Raw genomic sequence first — 22,726 nt, 5'->3', positions numbered from 1 at the left:
GTGCTTTCAGGTGTTGCCGTTTATACAGTTCAAGAAATCTGCATCTTGCCTCAAAATAAATAGTTATGACATCACTTTAATGTGAAGGTTATGCTGCCTAATATAGTATTCTTATCCTGTCGGTTTTAAAATATAGTTGCAAAGCGCAGAAGCCTTCTTTTATAACAGCCTGTGTTAACAGCCTGTAGTAACAGTCTGTCAGTATTGAACTGGTTCAGTAGCTTTTAAATTCTGAGTCAGGAGGTATACATGCAATATTTTATTTGTTTGTTTGTTTTATGCTCAGCTGAGCTAGATGCTGAACACGCACAGAAGGTTTTGGATATGGAGCACACCCAGCAGATGAAGCTAAAGGAACGTCAGAAGTTCTTTGAAGAAGCCTTCCAGCAGGACATGGAGCAATACCTTTCTACAGGATACTTGCAGATAGCAGAGAGGCGAGGCAAGTTTTAAAATACTGTCTGTGTAATCCACAAACTCACAACTTGGAGAACATTGTTGAGGGGTCAGAGTCAGAAACGGTTTTAATGCATACAGCTGACGCATTGCAGTGTCTAAATTCTTTCCTGGTGGAACTGAAACTTCAGATAAGCTCTTTAAACAAACTTAGGGTTCTAGGGGAACTGGACAACTTAGAAAATCAATCAGACTGCTTGTCTGAGGAAATGCAAAGCACTGAAGTACATCTGGAACAGCACTTTTCTCCGCAGCTGAAGAGTGCATCCGTATTTGTAAAGATATGGATGGAGGTGGCCACTTCTGTCCCCTGGAGTTCCAAAGCCTGGGATTGTCACCTGGCAGGAGGTGTCTCAGGAAAATTTTAAAAGTGCAGACGAAAGCTCAGTATTGTATTTCAAAACAGTTCCCAGGTGGTAGACATTTCCTTTGTCTATGTAACATACAGAGTATGTGATTAGGACATGGGAGATCAGATTAAGCTCTCTCCTTATTATGAGATGACTCAAGTCTGGCGTCTCCCAACTAGTTAAAGCACAAGAATGCCATAGACTACAGACACTTCTGTGTGGGAGGTATCCATCTGTTGGGCTAAAACGTAGGGATTATAGGACCAGAAAGAAGGTAAGCGGGAGATTACGTCACTCATGTGGCAGGAAAAAACGTAGAGATTCTGCGCCTGCTCCAAGACCAGTTCTGCTTCATTTGTAATGTCAGTGCAGGGAACAGAATCCAAAGTTTCCATTTCTCTGTGTGAGTGCTATAAATGCTCATCTGCAAGCTACTGTAGATGGGTTGCTAGGACAGCCTTCTGAGAAGTGGGATATGTAAGTTTTTAAATTCCTTTGGTCTAGGAAGGAATTGAGTTTGGGTCTCCTACTTTCTGTATATATAGAGACCACTTAGGCTGAAAGTGGGCATTGTCACTGGCTAGTTGGTATGTGATACATGTTAGAGAGGTAGAATACCTACCTTTCTGAACTTCAGCTTTCCAGTATAATGCAGAACCCATGTATATCAAAGAAACTGTTTTTATGAAAGCTTTTATCCTGCAGCTCTAGTATATTTGGGGAAAAAAACCAACAATCAAATTGATAGGATTTTGTCTCAGTTCGCTTATGAAGTATTTTAATAGTGTAATTATTAAATTTAGATAAACCATTAAGCTGTTCATTATAATATTTGATGTTATATGTGCAGCAACTGGACTTAAATCTGAGTACCCCTGAACTTACTTGTTCTGTTTGTATGCTTTATTGTTCAAGGAAGAAGATGCTCATCCAAGTATTTAATTCCCTTGTGAATTGTCGGTATAATGTTGACAATAATAAGTAGTTTGCTTGAGTAATTAACAATGTGAAATCCCTGTGCTGAGAGAAGATACTGGGCATCAGCCTAAGCTTTACATACTACTGTCATTTGTTAGACTGGTTGATGAGGAAGAAGAATGGCTGCTCTCTGTTATCATTAATCCTTATTTCTGAATTTTCATGTCCCTTTTTTGTATTGACATTTAGTGACCGTGTGTTTAAATTTGCTTGTTTTTCTCTAAAAAGTCTTCTGGTTGAGAGAATTGGAAAGGAGTGTTGCAAAATGGAAATTTTAGTCTTTGCCCCTGAGCCCCATCATAGCATATTTCTGACAATGCTCTTGCTATAAATATTGTTGCTAAAAGTGTTTTGTTTTACAAAAACAGTAATGGACATTAGTTTCACAACAAAGATCACATAGAGTACTCTTGGATTTGGGCTGAGATTGCTGCTGAGCAGCTCCTGTGGGTGTGCTCCTTCCATTATCTAGTTTAATTATTACTAATGCATACAATTATAGCAGCTATTGAAGCCTTTATAGGTAATAACATCATGTAGCTGACTGTCCGTTTTCTCGTTGCACTATTTTTACTACAGAACCGATTGGAAGTATGTCTTCCATGGAGGTGAACGTGGACATGCTGGAACAGATGGACCTAATGGACATGTCTGACCAAGAAGCACTTGATGTCTTTTTAAACTCAGGAGGCGAAGACAATAATATGCTTTCTCCCATGCTGGGTATGGTACTAGTAATGACAGCGTGCTTAGAGACAAAGGGACAAATCACCAGAATTGCTTTAATTTGTAATGGATGATGTTATCTCATAAAACATTACACTTTACGTAGATTGAATATTTTTCATCAGCGCTTTTTAAAACATTAACATTTAGTTGCAGTACAACAGAGCTTGCTGCAAAACTGCTTGATGTTTCTGGACTGTCTTTTTTTTTGTCTAGTTACTACAGCTTCATGTTATATTTGTCACGGTATGGATAGGTGATGTGTTACATACTATTTTTAAGGTGCATTTTTCTTGATATAAACCTAACAGAGGACATTTTAACAAAGATCAAGAGGAAGTTGGCAATAGTTAGGTTTTTAAGACTGCTTTCTTAGAATTCTTCCAGAATTTTGGCATTTTGAAGGAAATTTGGACCAGTTGTGTAGTGTAAGATCTTCAGTGAGAGGTATTCAGAGACGTGGTTCAACGTAACAGTCCGTATGTATGAAACATGACAATGTTCTGGAAGCTTCTACATAGTGATTCTGATACTGCAGCTCTTTCATGTAGCCTTCTTACTGCTGGTAACATTAGTTAAATTGGATTAAATTAATCTTAATCCAAAATTTTGTTTACATGTTCTGATGAACAAAACCAGATTTACATTTTGGCAAGTTGCAGCATGATGAGGGATCTGCTTAAAGCAAGGCATTAGTAATACTGGATACTTTATCCACCAGGGAAGTGTGCTTTCTTAATTAAAAACTTATTTTAGTACTAAAATGCCTTTTCCCAAAAGAGCCAAAGTTTTCTTGGGGGAGATGAGGAAACCCCTTTAAACGTACTTATATTTCTTTTGAAAATACGGGTCGAAATATTTTTATAAAAGTACTTACCGTGAAGAAACAGTGTACTTTAATCCCTATATTTTGGGATATGTAAAGAAAAATGTTAATAATGTCCTGGGGTAATTTTTTTCCTTCCTATGTAAAGTTGATTATTACCTGCTGTGAACAAGAAAAGCTTACAGAAAGTAGTCAAGGCTCATTTGACTACTGAAGGCTTTCCTATTTTATTGCAAAAACTAAATTCAGATGGCTGGTTTTGGATAGGCATCCAACTCATGCATTATTGAAGTTGATCATTGTTTGAGCACGCAAGTAATTACAGAATCTAGGACTGTTTTCCCCTGCTGGGTCTTTGGCAGATGTTGGACCAAGAGGCTTCGTGTCTTAACAACAAACAGTCTAACTGGATTATCTAGGGAAGTGTAGAAACTACTAGGTGTGGTTGTTTTTTCCTAAATAGATGTAAAACTTACTAGCCTTTGAAAAAACTATGTATTACCATGTGTATGTATAGATAGTGTATATATATTTATTATATATATGCACATCCGCTGTAATACAACGTACCAGTGCTGTAATGTTCTAGCACTCTAACCTTAATGCGAAGGTTGGACAGGCTTGCAGCAAGACTTACTCCTTTACAGTCACTACTACTACAGTGTAACAGTCTTGTATTGTTGTGGATTCCAGAGGATTCAATTCCCTCTGAATTAGAAGGGATTTTTGTGCTTGCTTTAAGGACCTTGCACCCTGGTATCAGGCCAAATATGTAATAGTCTTCATTCTCAGAAAAATGAGATGGCTTAAAGATACCTCTTCATTTTGCTGTCAGTGGAGAACCGGGTTGGTCAGGGCAAGGTTTGTTTCACAGTTTTACTGAACACCACAGAATACAGATAAGTTGTTGTAGTAACTGGTAAAAATGAAAATCAGCTCAAGACATTAAGATGTTTTCAAATTTGTCTTGCTATAAAGATTGCCAGCTTATGAGCATTGGTTTTGCAACATTTTGTGGTGCTCAGTAAGTTGAACCGAAAAATACACTCACCTCTGCCACTTCAGAAACCTCCTCCTCTGTGTGTGTTGTGTAAATTAATCTAATGCATGCTGGTGTGCACAAAAGACAGGTGTCATTAAAAACATCTTCCTAGTATCACTGGTGTTCAGTATAAATTCCTGTACTGCCTGCGGAAGCAACTCAGTAGACTGGGTAGACATCCTGGACCGACACAGTTGGAGTGGCAGGGTGCTGAGGTCCAGGCAGGTTGGTCGGCTGTCAGAGTGGTCAATGTTGTACCAGATCTTTATCAACTTGTGCTTAAACTGGAGAGCTGCTGAGGGCACGTTTCCCCCGGAGTTTCTGGGTCCCAGAAAAGCCAAGACAATGACGTTACATACAGCATTACTCGCTGTCCAAGTTTAGGTCCAGAATTTAAGATTGCAGCTAGTTAGGGCAAGAAACGTGCCTGAGCAACAGTGTCGAGTACAAAAAGATTCTGCTGCCTCCAGATGCTGTTAAGTCTATTTTCTTGTTAAAATTTAACTCGGATACTTGGTAAGACGATGGGAACGAGTGACAGGGCAATGTAGTATGAACTGCTCTGCAAACAGCCTTAGCAGAGGCAAGGTGTAGTGATCAGCTCATTTCCATCTCACCCTCTTGAAACCTGTTTATATATAAAGTCCCACAGGATTTTTAAGAGTATTTTCTCACTAAGGTTACTCAGTGCTGAAGCTGGGTGCCCTGACTATGGAGGGACCCTTGTTAGGTATAGTAGGGAAGGAAAAAAAGGCTTTATTTGGCAGACTACATAGAAGGAGTGTTTAGATGTTTCCCTGTTTTTCCTTCTTATTTATTTCCTGCCAGGAAGGGTCCAGAGAAGAGGATAGAAGATAATTCTGAAATATGAATTCAAACTGCAAGCAAACACCATTACACTGAAATTGCTTAGAAGAAGTCTTTTTGCATAGGACGTGCAGGAAGCATAGTCCTAAAATCCCATTCCAGTGCACTTGAGCTATGCTACAGCTTTACCAGAGGAATGCTTTCATGCTGTGGGCAAGAATTTGTTTTGCTTCTGCATCTTCATTTTTAGTCAGAACTGGAGATTACTATTATTGCCTATCATCTCCCAGTTATTATTATATTTTGCCCAGGTTTATTTGTGTTGTTCTGTTGGACAGAGTTTGTCTGGAGGATTTTCCTGTCGGTGATGATTCTTAGCACATGCTGAAGTGTCTGAACTCAAGGTCAGAGTTAGGAGGATTGAGTGGTCTTGGCTAACAGGCAAACTGGACATCAGCTAGGTCTCTTAACAGGGTCAGGACTTAACACTCCTGCAGTTTTACCTTATTTGAGCGCAAGCATTAGCAATACTAGAACAAGCGCAAGACTTACCATACACACCATCAGAAACAGATGAAAGCCTGCCTGTGGCTTGTATTTGAGAGCACCTTCAGAAAAGCCAAAAGGCAGGTTTGTGTTTTGGGAGGGGGTTTTTTATTGGTGTTTTGCAGAAGCAGCAAACCAGCCTGAACGTGACTCGTTAACCAATGTTGACCTCAGTTAATACACGGACTTCTCAATTTACTTGCTGAGCCACAGCTTGATTTCTGTTGTTGTTGTTCTTCTTTTTCCAACTCTAAGGGCCTGACTCCACCACCTACATGAATGAGATCAGCCTTCAGGTTCCGAGCCAGTCTGAATTACGACAGAAACTGTCTTCGCTGTCATCAACCTGTACCGATTCTGCCAGCCAAGATGCAAGTGAAGGAGAGTCTCCAGTTATTCAGTCTGATGAAGAGGAAGTTCAAGTGGACACTGCTCTTGCTGCTGTAACTGAAAGAAAGGGTGCTTCGGATGTTAGTGATGAAAGTGACTCTCAAACTATTTGAATCTTAAAACCATATCCTTTAAGAATGACTTCTGAATGAATGAACAAGTGAATGAAGAGCTTGCCTGTGTAACAATTTGCTAACCAAGCCTAACAGCCAGATCTTTTTACTTAGTAATACCGCCTTTTTACAAAATTGCCAGTCACGTGAAGGTTGGTTTTTAAAAAAAAAAAAAAAAATTGCCTAAAGCACACACACTTTAACAGCAGTCTTGGGGCTCAGGGGAGCAGTAAAGCTGTTGTATATACTATGTATAAGAAACTTAAAGGGGAAAGATTCAAGTTACTTTGACCACTAACCTTTAAATGGCTGATTGGAAATAACTTAACTGAGACTGGATGTGTAACAAACACTGAACCCAAATTGTTCCTTGCATGTTTTCAGCTGCTGCAACTGAAGATTTAGGATCCAAACCAAAATGAAAAGTTATTTTCTACTCTTTACTACCTACTGTCTGCCTACTGCCTTTGTCTACTAATGCAGCAGTGTCTACTCTCTCACACTTCTTATTCAGGACCAACTTAGTTATCATAGGTGTTAAGGAAAAAAAGAAAAGAAACTGAAAAGGAGGAGAGACGCATATCAAAATGTTACACTCCTCGTGGAGCAGAAACCTTAGCATTGTATAAACTTACTCCTCTTTCAAGATAAAATAAAGTATTTCTATCCCAACCATGTCTTTTACTTGATTACCCAAATATTATTTTATCCATGACAGTGAACAGAGGAGACTAATTCAGAAAAAAATGGTTATTTATACTGAGCACCAGTGTGATGTAGTTTTCCATGGTAACATCTGTTTGACTACACTGATGCAAGCCAGCAATTTAAGGGGAATAAACCTGAATGAATTATAAATTAAGTGCGTACGTTTTATAAACCTTAGCACCTATAGTCATTATCACCTTAGCGCCATTTTTTTCTGCAGCCATTTTTCTCTCTAAACTTGAGGTCTGAACATGTCTAACACCTGTTTCTTGTCAAGTCTCACACTCTATTTGCAGGGATCCGTTCCCCTTGGAGAAGGTTCCTGGCTCCTGCTCTTCAGGCACAGAGGGAAGGAATGTAATCAGAAACAGCGTAAGTAAAAGGACGAGCTGTGATGTAGATCCCTTCCAAAGACCTGCCCTGACAAAGCTGATGGTTGGGAATGAGGCAGCTCCTGCTGCTCGCCAGCAGGGAAGCAGCCCGTTTCCTTAAGGATTCACTCTATCTCCTGGTACCTGACAGAGTGTTTCCTGACCCCTCTCTGGGAAATGAAAGCTGGAAGCTCACTACCTACAATTAGATATTTACGCTTTAGCAAGGCATCTGCTGAAAGAAATTGTTCTTGAAGGAGCTTACTTTACTCACTCACTTTCCAGAAGACAGACAAAATGTCCAAAAAAGTTTTGTTTTTTTATTAAACCTCGTAGTACAAACCTGGAAAGTAAACAAAAAACTGGCAATAAACAACATGAAGTCTTTCCTTACAAGGAAAGAGAGCAGAGCAGCGCTAATAAATTAAATGTCAAACTGTAAGCCATAGTCAGAAGTTTACTGTCAAGAGGGAAAAGTACACAGCAAGGCCATAAAAACCAGACAACCACATTTGAAAACACTTGACTCTGTTTATGTTATTGTTAAATATTCCAAAACAGTTCAGTCTTCTGCAACAACAACCAACAAATTGTATTATAGGACTTTCCTGACAGTCACCACTGGCAAGCTCAGTGCAATATGGGTAGCTACGGTATTGTTGAATTCAATTACGAAACAAAACAGTTTGTGAAAACATTTTCCCTTTTTTATTCCACACATACTGTACACACAACCAGAAAAGGGCAACAGCTACTCCATTATTATTTTTTGTTGTTGTTCAGTGATGTAAGCAGCACTTATAAATGTTACAAGAAAAACCCTGTAAGCATCCAATCCAACCGATGAAGAAAGTGAAACGTAAGGCTTTTCTTCATCTTGTCTCTTCGCCATCCCTCCCCCCACCCCAAGAAAAGGCTCAAGTATTTAAAAAAATTTACAGGCATATGTACAAAAGGTGTGATTTTTTTTTTTTTGTTACAACATGAAGAGAAAAAATAGACAAGATGAAAGCAAACGCATTTTCACATTCAAAAGAAATATGCAGACCTGCTAGTGGCTCTAAAGGTGATCATATAATGAAACAAATTCAAAACAAACATTAATGCTTGACTGTGTAAAGGTGTGAAAAACAGCAGTGGAATGGAAATGGAATGTTAGAAAGATTGCACGTCTATGACAAAAGAAGCACTTATGGCTTCAATCACTTTTTTTTCTTTTTTCTTTTTTTTTTTTAAAGGATGCTATTGAAGGGTTTTTGATAAAGTAGCCAACAGCACCAAAAAATAACAGAATGGATTTCCTAATGAAATCAGGCACAGTTTTCCCTCACATGACTCCTCAAGGCAGGCAGTCTTTTTTCCTCCTTTTTTTTTTTTTTTTTAAATTTTTATTTTTCCCCCTCAAAACAGATGCATAGTGATGTGCTGGTAAAAGAGAACATACTCCAAATCTCCTCCTTTTGCCTACAGTTAGGAAACAAAGTCTATCTTCAGCTGCCATAACCTCCCAAAGAAAGTGTGTATTCTCCAATTTAAAAAATTACAAAACTCATCTTGCCATGACAGAATAAAAGACAGCCAAAGTAAAGCAATTTCTTTCAAGTTTTTGTCTCCTATCCCTTTTCTCTCTAGAAAAAATCTGCTCACATGACTGGAGAACAAATTATAAAACACATCAAACTTCAACCTATTCAAAAAATGGGTTAAAAGCCTTTTTTCACAGTTACCAAAAAGGCTTTTTGTTTTTTTCAGCCATAGGGACAATACAAATTAATATTTTATCAGCCCCTCGCCGGTTTTTAAAACAGTGAACATACGGCAGTTTAAAAAAATCAGACTGCTGTATCTATCTATTCTAAATACAAAAAAAAAATTCAACAGTTTAATGCTAAAACAAAATTAGTTCTCTAAAACCAGAAGAAAATCTTCTTTAGAGCTAGTGCAAAGACAGCTTGTATTCTACAGCAAGTACTCCAAACTATGGTATAATAATTACAAAAAATATATATAAATTGACAAAATGAGAGTGTTGGCATCTTCAGGATTAACTTGAAGCACTTTTGGATGAACTGGAGGATGAAAGCCTAGATGATGGCACGTCAACTGTCGCTCTCTTACGAGGTCCTCTTTTTGGTGTAGGCTTGCTGATACAGTTCTCAATGCTGCCATTTTTACCAGATACTTTTCCACAGATTTGATTGACTAGACTGATTATTTGTTCCTGTTCAGGAAGTGGGAAAAACAAAATGCAAATTAGCATCTGCTCTTTCTCCAGTCAGTGAGAACAGAGATGGACAGAGATGCAGTGCTGCATTTTTGACCGAAAGCACTTAACTGGGTGTGTGGGGGGAAACGTATATATGCACAAACTATGCAGAAGCTTGGCTCATGTGCTACTTATTCACAAGCAGGAGTTTTGTAAGAAAGAAGTACGGTGTAGTAGTCCAAATGCTGCCCTTGCTGAAGCTTCCCTCCTCCAAACTTAAAGACAGTAATCAGCAGAACTAGAAACAGCTGAGCTCTGGCCACTAAGCAAGAACAAAGAAACTGGGCTGCAAGGTTACTTCACTAGGGTCAGAAATGTTCTTCAGATCCAACTTAGAACCCACTGCTGAACAAAGTTATAAATGCCATAAATTTAAATCCACCCTAACATAGCTTATAATTACTATTTACTAAATATTTCTTTAAATTATTCCAGGCATGCAGTTAGTATCTTTCAGAAATGTTAAAACTTTGTGACAGTTTTTTTACATTTGAAAAAAATCATCATCCAGTACTGAAGGAGAAGTTTTCTTGCCTTTCCCAACACAGCCTAAAGTATCTACTTTGTAATTCTAAAACCTAGCAAAAATAATTACTGTACATGATTTTGCTGGAAAGGGTGGCTTTGAAAACCTCAACAGAATTAACAGATCTGTGAAAACACAGGATGTAAGGGACTGAATAATCTTAAGAATAAGAGAAACACATTAAAATTTCTGAGTAACTTCCCGAAACTCTTCAGCGTTTTCCACATTACAAAGGCAGTTTCACTGTTGTCTGGGCTTCTTAGTTGTACTTGGGTCTATCTACAGTACCTGATACCAGAACAGAGTCTACACCTAAAAATGAACAAAGCCGCAACGGCATGATCCGCCCCAGACTTACTTTGACCTTCTGGTTTATTTCCCCATACCTCTACGCGCATACATCAGAAACTGCTGACGAGGCCGTCGCAAAAAGCTACTTGTAGCAGCACTGATCTCTAAGAGCTGATTGTGTAGCTTCTCCCACTGCTTCACTACCCACAGCTCGGGCTAACAGTAAAATGCACCCCCACTCTCTATTCCCCTCCCATCCCCTCACACACAACGGAGAAATGGAGCTAAGTAGACAGGTGAAGAGGCATTACTTGACTGTGCTGCAGCATAGCATCAGCCCAGAACTCAGGCACAGTCCTAAATCACCAGCTTGAGTTCTGTCATTATTCAGCGTCACATTGAGCCATTCAGCCATTACTGGGAGGTTCAGGCTGGACTGGAGTAAGTCAGCGTGAACTTTCAGTTACCAACAGAGAGAACTTATCCTAAAGCACAGAAGTTACCATAAATTAACCAGTCAAAGCACAGCCTCATGTTCTAGAGCATCCCAAAGCATTAAATGGCTTCTCTGTTCTGTAACACATACTCGTGCAGTTTATGTTTCAGGTTTCATCTTTGTAATCACGTTTCCCTCTATTTCTTTTACTTAGCTCATAATAAAGCGCCTTCTTCCCACACCAAAAAAAACCCCACGAACAGCAGAGTCTCCTGAGGTCTTGGTAGGACAAAGGCAGAGCTAAGTCTAGGCCCAAGTTTTCGGTATCAAAGCTCAGCGGCATCACAAAGCTATATCGTACAGACCTCATCATAACGGTACATCATTTTCAATCCCCGACAAGACTTCTGTTTTTCCACATGCCGCAGGGCACACTCCAAGCAGAAGACGACATTTTCATTCTCCTGTACAACCTATATAAAAATGCAGAGGCGGAGGGGAGAGAAGTGCATTAAGCTCCAAATTGTAGCCGTGTTACGCATGCAGTATTTCCCATTGCAATGTGTGAATTATCAAACCTTTGTTTTACTACAAGTTAGTAGAAGGAAGCATAAACAAGAAACATTACACATTGCGAAATGATTCAGAACGTGTAAGAAGCAGCAAGTACCTATCCCTTTTTGAGTGCTGATGTTGGCAAACACATGCGATTTTTTAAAAAAAACACCAATAGTAATGAAGACCAGATCCAAATAATGATATATGCATAAAGCTATATTGGTATCTAATATGTAGCCTAAAGATTTCCTGAAAGCAGCTGTTTCCTATTACTTTAAATGCTGTCTTGAATAAGGATAAAATCAGAAGCTTAGCCACAGGATTCCTCAGCTACTGTCTCATTCAGCAGAGGCCACATTTGCTCAGCTGGCTACCTGCCACGCCTATACATTCAGCTTGGCATCTGACAACCAAGTTGACTTTTTGTCCCTTATTACTATTAAGAATGACATGGAAAAAATCCTTCCCTTGATTACACTTACTCCAGAGCAAACGGACCAGAATTAAGAGGTTTTGGTTGGTTGGGTTTTTTAAACAAACTCATTTTAAAGTTATTTCAAAGCAGTCCTGCTTAAACACATCTTAGCTGCTCAGTGGTCTAAAGACACGTATAAACTCAGCATATTCTGTCCTAGGGAGGGAAACGGCTACATCTCGCCATTTAACAGTTGCATTGTATTTCCATCAAACCCCTAACATTTATAACCAAAAAAACCCCAGAAAGATGACAGAAAAAAAGGACTGAATATGGACTCACACGCACTGTATTATGTTTATTTAAATATCTGATCTTGGAATTAAGTGGTACATAAGGTTGTGGGAGGGGCTTTTGGTATTTTTAATGAAACTGCTGTATTTCTAGGGGTTCTGCATACAGGTAAAAACCTGGAAGTGTCACCACAGTGGTTAGCACACCTTCAAAAGCCAGTAGGCAGTTACTTCTAAAAAGAGAGAAAGTTTACGGGCACGGCTTCTGTTTTTGAACGGCAGGTTGGCAAACCTTAGCTTGATAGCTAGGATACATCTACCCTGCAATTTGGCTGGCAGGGAAACTGTCGCAGCACGGGCTGTAGCTGCATGCCTGAGACTCAGAGCATATATTTGAGTTGCTAGCTCTCATCCCGAGAACTGTTCTGCCATGACTTACTACTACTGGCAACCTGCAGGTATCTGTGTTACCCCTCCTAGCGCAATGCAGACATGCTTGTGGGTGTCAGAGTGGCTGAGTGACAGAGTTTATCCCTTCCTTACAGGGGGAGGGAAACTAGCTGACACTAACCATTGTCTTCTGTCACCGCTGCCCAAGGCGATAAACGTTCTGACGCAAACCAAATCAACATGCAAACCAAATCAACATTGCAAACCAAATCAACATCTCTGTGTCCTGCGTGGAGTGCATGAGATGACTTGGTAGTCACATGCTGTCTCTCAAATGCCTATAGTCCATTACAGTACATTAGGACAGGGGGGACAGTACCCCAGCGGTAGCAAAGGATTTTACTCACCATGGAAAGATAGCACAGGTGCTGACAAATCTGACATCTCCTCTCTGACGTTTCTAACTGCAACCACTTTCGAGGCTTTTTCTTTCCATCCACCCCCGTGCTGCTGCTGTCGTGGCTGCCATAGCGCGCTGAAGAATGGAGACCTGCCTCGTAAAGCTGCCGCCGCTGCCTCAGCTCCGTGTCCCTGTGAATGTTTTATGCAATTAGACATGGGCATCGCCTTATACCACCACAAAGCCACGTATCATCACCCTTTTACCATGATTATCTCTGAAACCTTAGCTCCACACAGCAAAGCCCTGAGTGTTGTTGGAGGTTGGTGCCATTCCCTACGCATGGTGAGAGGACAGCCAGCACCACAGAAACGCTGCCTAATTGCAAAAGCTACCTCCGGATTTTAACAGCGACCACTGTATCAAGCCAGTGGTTCTCAAACTGCTCCACAGAGAACTGGGGACTGCTGAGTACTTCCTGGAGGTCGATGGTTGCTCAGGGCCATGTGGAGATGTGGCTAACATGACTGTCATTCCTTGAGGAGGAGGAGCCGTTGCTGCCAGGAGTAACATAGCCACCTTCATCAGGAGGCAGAGATGAACCAAGGACCTGCTGCCGTGAGGTGCTTCAGGCAGGAAGGGGGGAGCGGGGCAAGTGATTGTGCCAAAAGACGAAGATCTTGCTGTACACCCAGGGGAAAAAGAAGGAGATGTCAATTAAGAGTAAAGACTAAGCCCTCTAGCCGCCCTTCACCCACGGCGTCTGCAAGGTGGACAATACTTCCTATGCTGAACTATACAGCATCAGGAGAGCAGGTCTGGTTGGAGCTGAGTGGAAGACAGCAAGTGTGGAGGGAGCTGAGCAGATGGAAGGGGAGAATAAAAAAGCTCACCCCCAGACACAGCTGAAGATGGGTGGAGAGCCAAGCTAAGCAAATGGCATGGGCAAATTGAGCAACCAAGGCAGATCAGGAGAGGAGGCAGCAAAAGACACAGAACAAACAAGCAAAACAAAACAAAGGAAAAAAAATATGGTACAGTGTTCCACTTTGATTGGTTTTTTTTTCAGGTTTTGTTGTTTGGGATTTTGTTTTACATAAGCAGCCACAGGAAGGACCGATATCCTCCAGAGAATTCCAACCTAAGCATAAGAACAAGTTTGAGAACCACTCTGATAGAGGTCGATGTGACGGTCTAACAGCCAGCACCAACATTTCTGTTTCACCTTCCGCACTTGCAGACTTTTCCTCTTCAAGGGGAAAAAAAAGAAAAGGCACTTGGAAGTGGTTTATTCCCACAGGGGAACCAGCTGTAGGTAAAGCAGTCAGCACACCTCTTTGTATTTCTTTCTGAACACTAAAACAACACATGGGCTGTTTTCCCCTTCAATATGTCACTGGAAATTTTCCAAATGAACATGCTAGTTAGTTAAATACAGTTTGTAGATTCCATTCATCAAAACTTTCTTGACATCTCGAGTACCAGTTGTCACAAACTTGAAAGATAGGTAGCAACTACATGGTAGGGAACAAAAGAGAAGATCATTACACAGGAAGCCAGGCAACATTGTATTTTCTTTTTTTACCTATCTTAAGAGAAACCCTAAACATGTTTCCTTAATACTGGAGAGAAAAAGGAGCGTGAAGTTTTTTTGCTTTACAATGTTCAAGTTCTAACGCAAGATGCGTTAGCACCCATGCAGTGGTTTAAATCAAGACAACTTTCTGTATACAAAGTACCTTCTACAACTGTAGTGTAACAATCTTGATGCTGAAGACAAGGATTTCTGGTGCAAAACCCATTACAGGCATGGATTGACAGTGGGTACTGATGCCAAGAGGTTGAAAAACTGAAGAAAGTTCTTCAACCACTTAGCATCATGTAGCTCACCTAATGCATCATGAAGTCTTGACTCTCAGCACCAAGAATCAACAAAATAAAAACACAAGGCAAACTGTAGTTTTAATTCTTTGATGGTGTCCAAAGTAGGGAATTTAACTTAGAGCAAGACATCCTAACCACGGGCACTCTCACATCAGATACAGCCAAGGAAACTGATTCTTCCACATGTGGCTGTCTTCAAGTATGTTTGCTGGGCTTTTGCTTGGTTAAGTAGGTGAAAGACATGCGGCTGAAATGGTAACTTACGTCATCCACCTCTGGAGTCTGTCAATGAAAACAAAACAGGTACAACAGGCCCCCAATTCGTTACCTGAGCTCTCCAAGAAGTGATGATATCGTACTCAGAGTCGGTCCGTTTTCCTTTTTTGCTTCTGCTGTTGCAATCTGATAAAGCAACTTTTCCATTGAAAATGGTTTGGCTATACGTCGTCTCTTCATTTCCTGGGACAGAAATTGCCAAATTAGTTCTTAAGCAAATTTGAAAATAAAAAGTTATGAAGAATGAATTCAATGTAGCAAAAAGTAGCCTTTTAAAACAACCAAAAGGGCTTTCTATAGTTCAAATTAAACAAAGTATTTATGTCCCTAACTTACATCCAGCACCTAACTTCACACTAAAATAAATCAGTGCAGTGGAAAGCCAGGTGCCCAAGTGCTTTGCCGAATTGGGTCTTCCTGTTGAAAGGACTATGAAAGAAGATTTTCTGCACATGCTTTAGATGAACCAATGGCACAGAAAAAAAACCTCGAAAACCTAAACCAAACGCATGCTATGAGACAGTCACAATCAACTGCTTTCTCGGAGAATACCCTACTGCCTGTTACAGCTAACATTTTGGTTTCGTTCAAAGCCACCAGTAGAGAGCAAAAAAGTATCTGCAATGCATGATGGCGGATATGCTAAGAAATCAATCTGTATGCTATCTTTTCTTAATCTGTTTTACTGTGACATTTAATACAGAGAAAAAATAGGCAAAGTCTGCATATGCAAAGAGAACAAAGCAAAAGGCAAATACTCCAGTGTCACCACATTTCAGGTATACCCTTTTTTCAAAAAAGAAAATTCAACTTCATGAGTGGAAAAGACAAGGACAGGAGAGATGCCAAGAAAATGAGAAAAATAAAAAGAAGGATGCCCAGGCATGATTAGCACGCAGTTCACTGTACTGGAGGAACCAACAAACACCTCGAAATTATCTCCCTAAAAATTCGTTTTTCCTGCGGAGGCCAAGAGGAGCAACCCAGTCACTTAAGCTCTGTAATACACTACCGGCACTCTCAGCCAGCCAGTAAGACCTAGTCTTCTGACCTGCTCGAAGCCCAGGACGGCTGTTATTTTGCATCTTTTAAAACGTCAAAAAGACAACAACTAACAAAACAGGCAGATGTCAAGGAAAAGAGACAACAGGCAAAAGAGGGGGTTTCAGTTCTGCTCAGTTTTGCGTGTTGGCAGTTCCTCTCTCCATAAGCTTTTAAAGCTACATCTTTCATTCCTGTCAATACAGACTGACTGATTTTGGTAGCTTAAACCCTTTCAGTAATTCTTATGTAGGCAAATTCCTTGATTTACTGTGCGGTTGGGAGAAGTCTAGAGTTTTCCCAGTGTCTGAAGAGCTATGTTTTGTTTTATATAGAGTCAGAGAGTTTTCAAATGACGCTGACACAGGAGCGTAATGTGAAGGTGCCATTCTGGTTAGGAGTTAAGCCCACCAAATACCTACTCGGCAGAAACAATACTGAAGATTCATCTTTAACCATAATTTTTTTTCACCCTGTTTTGTAACCCTAATTACATGCTCTTGGTATTCCTTTTATCAGAACCAATACATCATAAAATTAATCCTTTTCCATAGCACCAACCGCATGCATTGAAGTGATAATATATTATCTCATGAAAAGGATTAGTAACCTTTGCTGACCAAAAAGTGTTCAAAAGAGGGTCACAGGTAAGAAAAACGTTCTTCAGAAGGTTCTGCTAGAGCCTGCCCGGGGTCAGAACAGCGGCACTTTTAGGAGTGGTATGAAAAATTTTGTTGCACATTAGATCTGCTTTGCGTATTGTCCGCGGCATAAGAACAGCCGCTCCAAGCCAGATCAAAAGCCCGCACAGGCCACACACGCGGCCAGGATAAAAGGCCGCAGTGGGTGGCTGGAGGAAAAAGCGAGGTGGGCAGCTCCGTGACCAGCTTGGCTCCTGCTGGCTGGCAGCTCAGTCACCTCCTGCGCCCGAGACGGGGCTGTGCTGCCCTTAGCACAACTCACTGCATCTGTGCATTTTTCTGAATTTCTGAATCCATGTACGTTTCCCTCTTCCACACAGTACTGAAATACACAGATAAGTATTTTAAAACAGACTTCTGTTTGGCTTTTGACCTACTGCCTAATCACTTCTTTTAATGATACATTTTTCAATGTTACAAGAGACAGCAGACATTCATATTATAATTATCATCACCCTGCCACTTGTGATCCGATCTTACTATTGGATACGTCTCTCGGTCATTAATTTTCCAGGCTGAGTAGTCCTCTTACATTTAATGCAGAGGCTAATTCATACCTTTAATCATCAATCTCTGCTGTGCTTTTCCCAGTTCCTCTATATTCCTTTTGCAATTAGGGACTCAGAATTGCACAAGTATTCAAGCCATGGCCATACCAAGAGCCCACACAGTGCCAAAGCGATGTTTCTGCTTTGTTCTCTATTCTCTCCTTGCAATTCCTAACATTCAATATTTTTTTTTTAAAACCTCTCTGGAGAACTTGGCTGGCAGCTCCATAGGAATTCAAAGACCTCTTGTCTTAGTAGCAAGAGCTCGTTCAGAGCCTATCGCTGTGTCTGTTAAATTAGGATTATTTTTTACTCGTGAATCATTTAAAATTTATCAACCCATTTTCTCACTCAGATCACTCAGTATCATGAAATCTTTCTGTAAGGCCTCATAGCTTTACTTTTTGCTGTCATTACCATTAATATCCTTAGCATAAAGAATTAGTTTTATTATTCACTTCTCTAAGTTATTTACAGTATGTTGAACTGTACTGGTCTTAGTACAAATTCCTGAGGAGCGCAGAAAGAGACCTCCCTCCATGATAAAACCTGACCATTTGTTCCCATCCTCTGCTTCTCTTTACATCAGTTGGGTTTTTGGTGCGTGAACTTTCCCCCTCAACCCATGGCAGGTTACTTTAAGAGCCTTTTCCGAGGAACCTCGCCAAAAGTCTTCCAGAAATCCTCACAGACTCTGTCAGCTGGATCTCTTTGGCCATACATCCAAAAGTTTCCTGGCCTGCGGGCCATGACCTCGCTGCAAAAGCCATGTTAATTGCCCCAGTCTCATTCTTTTCTACATTTTTCTCTTGGCCTTTAGCAAGTTGTTCTTCAAAACCTCTTTTTGGTCTGCATTTGTGTGTATTTACATGCATCTTGCTAGAGCAGTTCTTTTATTTGCATTTTCATCTTCTGGACACAAAAGGGATTTTTGGTCTCATTTCGAACAGAGGCCTTTCTCCCGGTGTTTACCCATGCCAAGTTTAGTGGGGGTTTGCCTTTTGAATTTTTTTTTTTTTGCTAGGCAATGTGTACATGTTGTGAGCTTCTACACAGCATCTTTAAACAATTTCTATGCTGCATGCAAACAACCCTTCTTTCTGCATTCTCAATTTAACAAGCTTCCTCGGTATGATGCGAGGCTGTCTTTTTAAATGAAACACCACAGTAGTGGATATTTTACTTTTTACTGCTCTTTCAAGGTTCTTAATCTCTGCTCACCATCACAAGCGCAGCTGTTTGATAGTGATGTTTTGAACTGGGCTCCACCGTTGCTGGAAGTGAGACAACAGTTTCTTCTCACGTGGATTTCCTGACTAGCTGCTCCCTGAAGCCATTTCGGTCCTGGCATCACGCACCAACCCAACCCCTATCCTAGCTAGGGGGAGGAGACCAGCATTTCCCATTCTCATTGTATGTCCTGTCCTTGCAGCTTCTCTCATCTCCTTTAGTGTAACACAGGCTACGTCTACACACCATCCAGTATGGCAAAGCAGGAGTGGATGTGCAGAGTGATACAGTCGATGCTGAGGACCCAAACATCCACAGGATGTGTGTGCGTAAAGCCGATAGCTTTACTTCAGAGCAGCCTAGCCTGGCCCTGTGGCCACACCACGACCAGTGTTTGGAGGACATCAGGTGCCCTTCTGGAGCGCTTCTTCGCATTTGGTTTCATCTGAAAGCAACCCAGCCTGCTCAGGCTAAGACAGCTCTGTGATAGGAACCAAGGAATGGTAACTGCGTGGACTTGTAAAGGCACATTCCTCACCCAAACTAAAACTTGGGGGGGACACATACAAAGCCCCTGCCAGCATCTTGGCTGGACAGTCCGGAGCACAGTGCTAATACCATGCTTTTCCTGTTTAGGATGGGAAGATCAGTGCACAGGGATTCTGTCACTGGTGACAGAGTTAAACCTGGCTTATTTGACCACAAGCTCTCTTCTGTATGCAGCAGTGCTGTTCCAACAGGATGACTAACTCCATCTTTCCTATCTACTTCTTCCTCTTGTATTACGGTACTGGCTGAGTTTCTTCTTTCTACCAAGTTTCTGGTAGGCCCTATACCACCAAAGCTCTCCTTTAAAACCAGCCATTCCTCCTTATTTCCAAACCTCTAGACCAGAGTGCATTCATTTAGTCCAATATTCTGTACTCCTGTTTCCTAAATGAGTTTTACTGACTTTGCCCAATGCCTTAGTCGAGGATATGGAGTTACCCCTTTGCCATTCCAAACACAAACTCTTCCACCACACCTGTAAACTTTCTCCTCATCCTTAGTTTAAAATTTCAAGAGCTCTTAGGGTATTTTTTAAAAGCCAGCAACCTGGTTCCATGTATGGTTTAGGTGAAACCTGTCTGTCCCTTTACACAGGCTTTACACAAACTCTTTTAGCCCAACAATTATCCCAACTCCTTATAAACTGAAATCAATGCAATTTCAGATGCAGAATTTCATTTTTCCATATATTAAAGGAGATTGAGGAGTCATTCAATACATGAAATGAAACAACATTGTTTAGTAATATAAAGAGAGTCACTATAAAAAAATCAGGTCACAGTATCACAGAATGAGACCAAAGTTAATGTATCAAACAGCTGAAAACTGTCAATATTGCTGTCGAGAACAGACGGAAAGGAAGGTACAGTTGTTTGTCAGAGAGTTCATTAACAGTCCAAAAGGGGAATCTTGCTCGTTACACAGAACTTCTCACAACCTCTGAAAAGCACAATCCCGGCCAGCCTTTGAAAATGGCAAAGTGCTGTGTCAAAGTGAAGGAACCAAAGAAGAATTTCCAAAATTTAAGGGAGTTAAGAACATAGGATAGTTTGAGGAAAAAAGAGGGGAGGAAAGGAAAAAAAAAAAAAGAAGGGAAAGAACAATGCAGTAGGTGTTTCCAGAGGCTTTTTTGACATAAAGACATATCTGTGGTTCTTGTAAAGTTTGTGAGAGCTGTGACTTCGCTTTCCAAGGTAGGTTATCATAGAGTGGAATCTGCTGGATTTTCAGTCAGCTTATATTTACCCAGTGCAAAGCTCTTAAAAATTAATCAAAAGAAACTGTTCTTCAGAATTTGAGGCACCAAGAAGAGCTTTTTAATTGCTGCATAGTGATTTCTGTCTCTTACAGGAGTGGCATTTTCACAATATCAAACAAATGTTCAGTAGAGCAATAAATACAGCATACGGAGTTAATATAATTATGTACCTTCAGACAGAAAAGGTTAGCTCAGGATTCTCATTCCTCACCTACACACATATACAATTCCCACCTTCCCCCAAGATAAATCTGTAATAAAATAACCTTTTATTTCAAACTAAGTTAATATACAGTTAGTATAACCAGGCTGGAAGAATTCCATTAACCCTAAAGAACCAAAACATAACTGTGGACATATTACATTTAATTACTTACTAACCACTTGGTCTGAAGCTGTAAATGATAATTTACCAGTGGCTTAGCTATAAAACACTACCAAAATAGCATCTGTAACCCATAGTGTGTTTGAGGAGGTTGGGAACACAATTAGCGACATATATTCTTTGTCCAAGAACAGAGAAATGTAGCCAAAATCATGACAACTGGCAATTCTCCTGTTTGTTTCTGCAGACAACCTGCCTCAGTTGCGTGAAAAGGGAAAGGGAAGTTTGTTTTATTTACAGCTTAATATCGGATGGGCTGGTCAGTGAACCTAAGGATTTTCAAGTCGATTACAACTGAAATTGCCCTGATCAGCAGCTTTTCCTGAATGAAGGGGCAGAGAAAGACAAGCAATACAGCTGTGAGTATTGACTCTGCCTATCATAGGAGCTAACAAGCACAGTTATTCAGATATTTGCACCTGAGATTCTAATGGTTCTAGAAAACATCACTTAAAAAAAAAAATCAGTAAGCACGATACAATACATTATCATTAGCTCTGAAGGGATTTTTGAAAAGCTTCCTCGCAAACTGGTCTACAGGCATAACAATCTTCTGAATTTTTCAAATATACCAAAGTTTTTAGCTATCAATTATTACCTCTGTTGCTTTTCTGAAAACACTGGATCATCTTACGCCTTGCAGAACTTTCTCCTTTTTTTATTTAATAGTCCACAAAAACAGACGTAGTGGTACTAGTCTCACAATACTGGAATGTCTAGTTTGCTGTCGTTTTAGATGGCAGGGCCGTGAATCCATTTTAACTCCTTTTCTCAACTTACCTTGGCTGTTTTAAACCCCATGCTTGTCCACTGGGTGGTAGCAAAGTGCACTGTTTCAGAAACACTATAGCCACAACACACTTTAGACACAAAGGATCCAGGAAAACAGACAACAAACTGCCCGCTCTGCTGTACAGTACGGTGCACCCTGATCCCCTCCTTACACAAGATTTCTGGGGAGATCTAGAAAGACATAAAAGCAAAACAAAGGAAAAAAAAAAGAAAAAAAAATCAGAACTTTCTTTTACAGTTAGATCCCCTTCCTTGCAGGGTGCTGCCACGTGCTACTTGTGGGAAAAGCTGTGCTCTGCTAACAGCTCAGCTCCGTTCGCTTTCTCTCTTCCCTTCCGCACATGCTGAAGCTGAGCGTTTGGAGCGAGGATTACAGAAGTGGCTCTTTTAAACCAACAGTTTACACTTCACTTGCCAAACAATCTCAAACACAAAGCCTTAAAACAATACTATCTACTACTCCAGAAAGTAACACAGACCATTTGGTTTTCCATCTAGATCTTTTCAGACTTGGCACTGAATCCACCTTGCTACTGCACTTCCATTAGAGATGCTGAGGGAGTTGTTTTTGTTGTGGGTTCCCAAATTTATACTTAAATGTGGTAAATGGAAATTGTTATCCATAAAATAAACAAGGGAGCCAAGAATACTTTCAAATCCTTCAAAGCATTAGGCTTCTCATATCCATGCTGGCATCATAAAATGTCAACATGGCAGATTAATTGACTACAAAACACTCCCGTTCTGAGGTTAAATATATTCTGGACAGTATTAAAAATGAACATTTATTGCACTGTCACATTTATTTTTATTTCAACATTTTAACATGTGAGCCTTGTTAGAAAAATACCATGTGGGTAAACACTGCAAGGAGAAAGTAGCCAGATTTTAACAACAGCCTCTGCATCACTGTACTGTAAGACAAAACCAAAATAAATCCCCGAACAACCAGCCTTCTGATTAGCCTTGGGTTCTCAAATGGGAATACCTCTCCCAGTGTTCACCTACCATTACATTACTTTCAAGCATTTCCAGCCCTGGAGTGCCATTGGCTTGCAGCAGGGTATGTACCACATCATCAAGTTTGTTCTCCTCCGCAGCAGGAATGCAATACCTGTTTTGTCAGAGGAAAAGAGAAAGATTTACCGTGGAGTAAATAATGGTCCACAGCTAC

General features: G+C 40.4%; 2 protein-coding genes across 2 annotated transcripts in view; one reads left to right on the top strand and one right to left on the bottom strand.

Moving 5' to 3' along the window:
* The window catches only part of DTNBP1 (dystrobrevin binding protein 1), an 89,817-nt gene that overhangs the window by 65,058 nt on the left and 2,033 nt on the right, over window positions 1-22,726 (top strand). Inside the window, exons 8-11 of the mRNA XM_059835975.1 lie at window positions 287-442; window positions 2,364-2,507; window positions 5,987-7,314; window positions 20,948-21,119. Coding sequence (XP_059691958.1) covers window positions 287-442; window positions 2,364-2,507; window positions 5,987-6,234 — 548 coding nt within the window. The 3' untranslated portion in view covers window positions 6,235-7,314; window positions 20,948-21,119. The remainder of the gene's footprint in view (window positions 1-286; window positions 443-2,363; window positions 2,508-5,986; window positions 7,315-20,947; window positions 21,120-22,726) is intronic.
* The window catches only part of JARID2 (jumonji and AT-rich interaction domain containing 2), a 224,261-nt gene continuing 210,816 nt past the window's right edge, over window positions 9,282-22,726 (bottom strand). The window contains exons 13-18 of the mRNA XM_059835974.1: window positions 22,561-22,666; window positions 21,541-21,723; window positions 15,101-15,231; window positions 12,896-13,079; window positions 11,198-11,305; window positions 9,282-9,534 (exon numbers count right to left, since the gene is read on the bottom strand). Coding sequence (XP_059691957.1) covers window positions 9,358-9,534; window positions 11,198-11,305; window positions 12,896-13,079; window positions 15,101-15,231; window positions 21,541-21,723; window positions 22,561-22,666 — 889 coding nt within the window. The 3' untranslated portion in view covers window positions 9,282-9,357. The remainder of the gene's footprint in view (window positions 9,535-11,197; window positions 11,306-12,895; window positions 13,080-15,100; window positions 15,232-21,540; window positions 21,724-22,560; window positions 22,667-22,726) is intronic.

The sequence above is a fragment of the Gavia stellata genome, chromosome 3, assembly GCF_030936135.1.
Source record: "Gavia stellata isolate bGavSte3 chromosome 3, bGavSte3.hap2, whole genome shotgun sequence".
NCBI lineage: Eukaryota > Metazoa > Chordata > Aves > Gaviiformes > Gaviidae > Gavia > Gavia stellata.
This window is presented reverse-complemented; position numbering and strand designations above follow the sequence as displayed.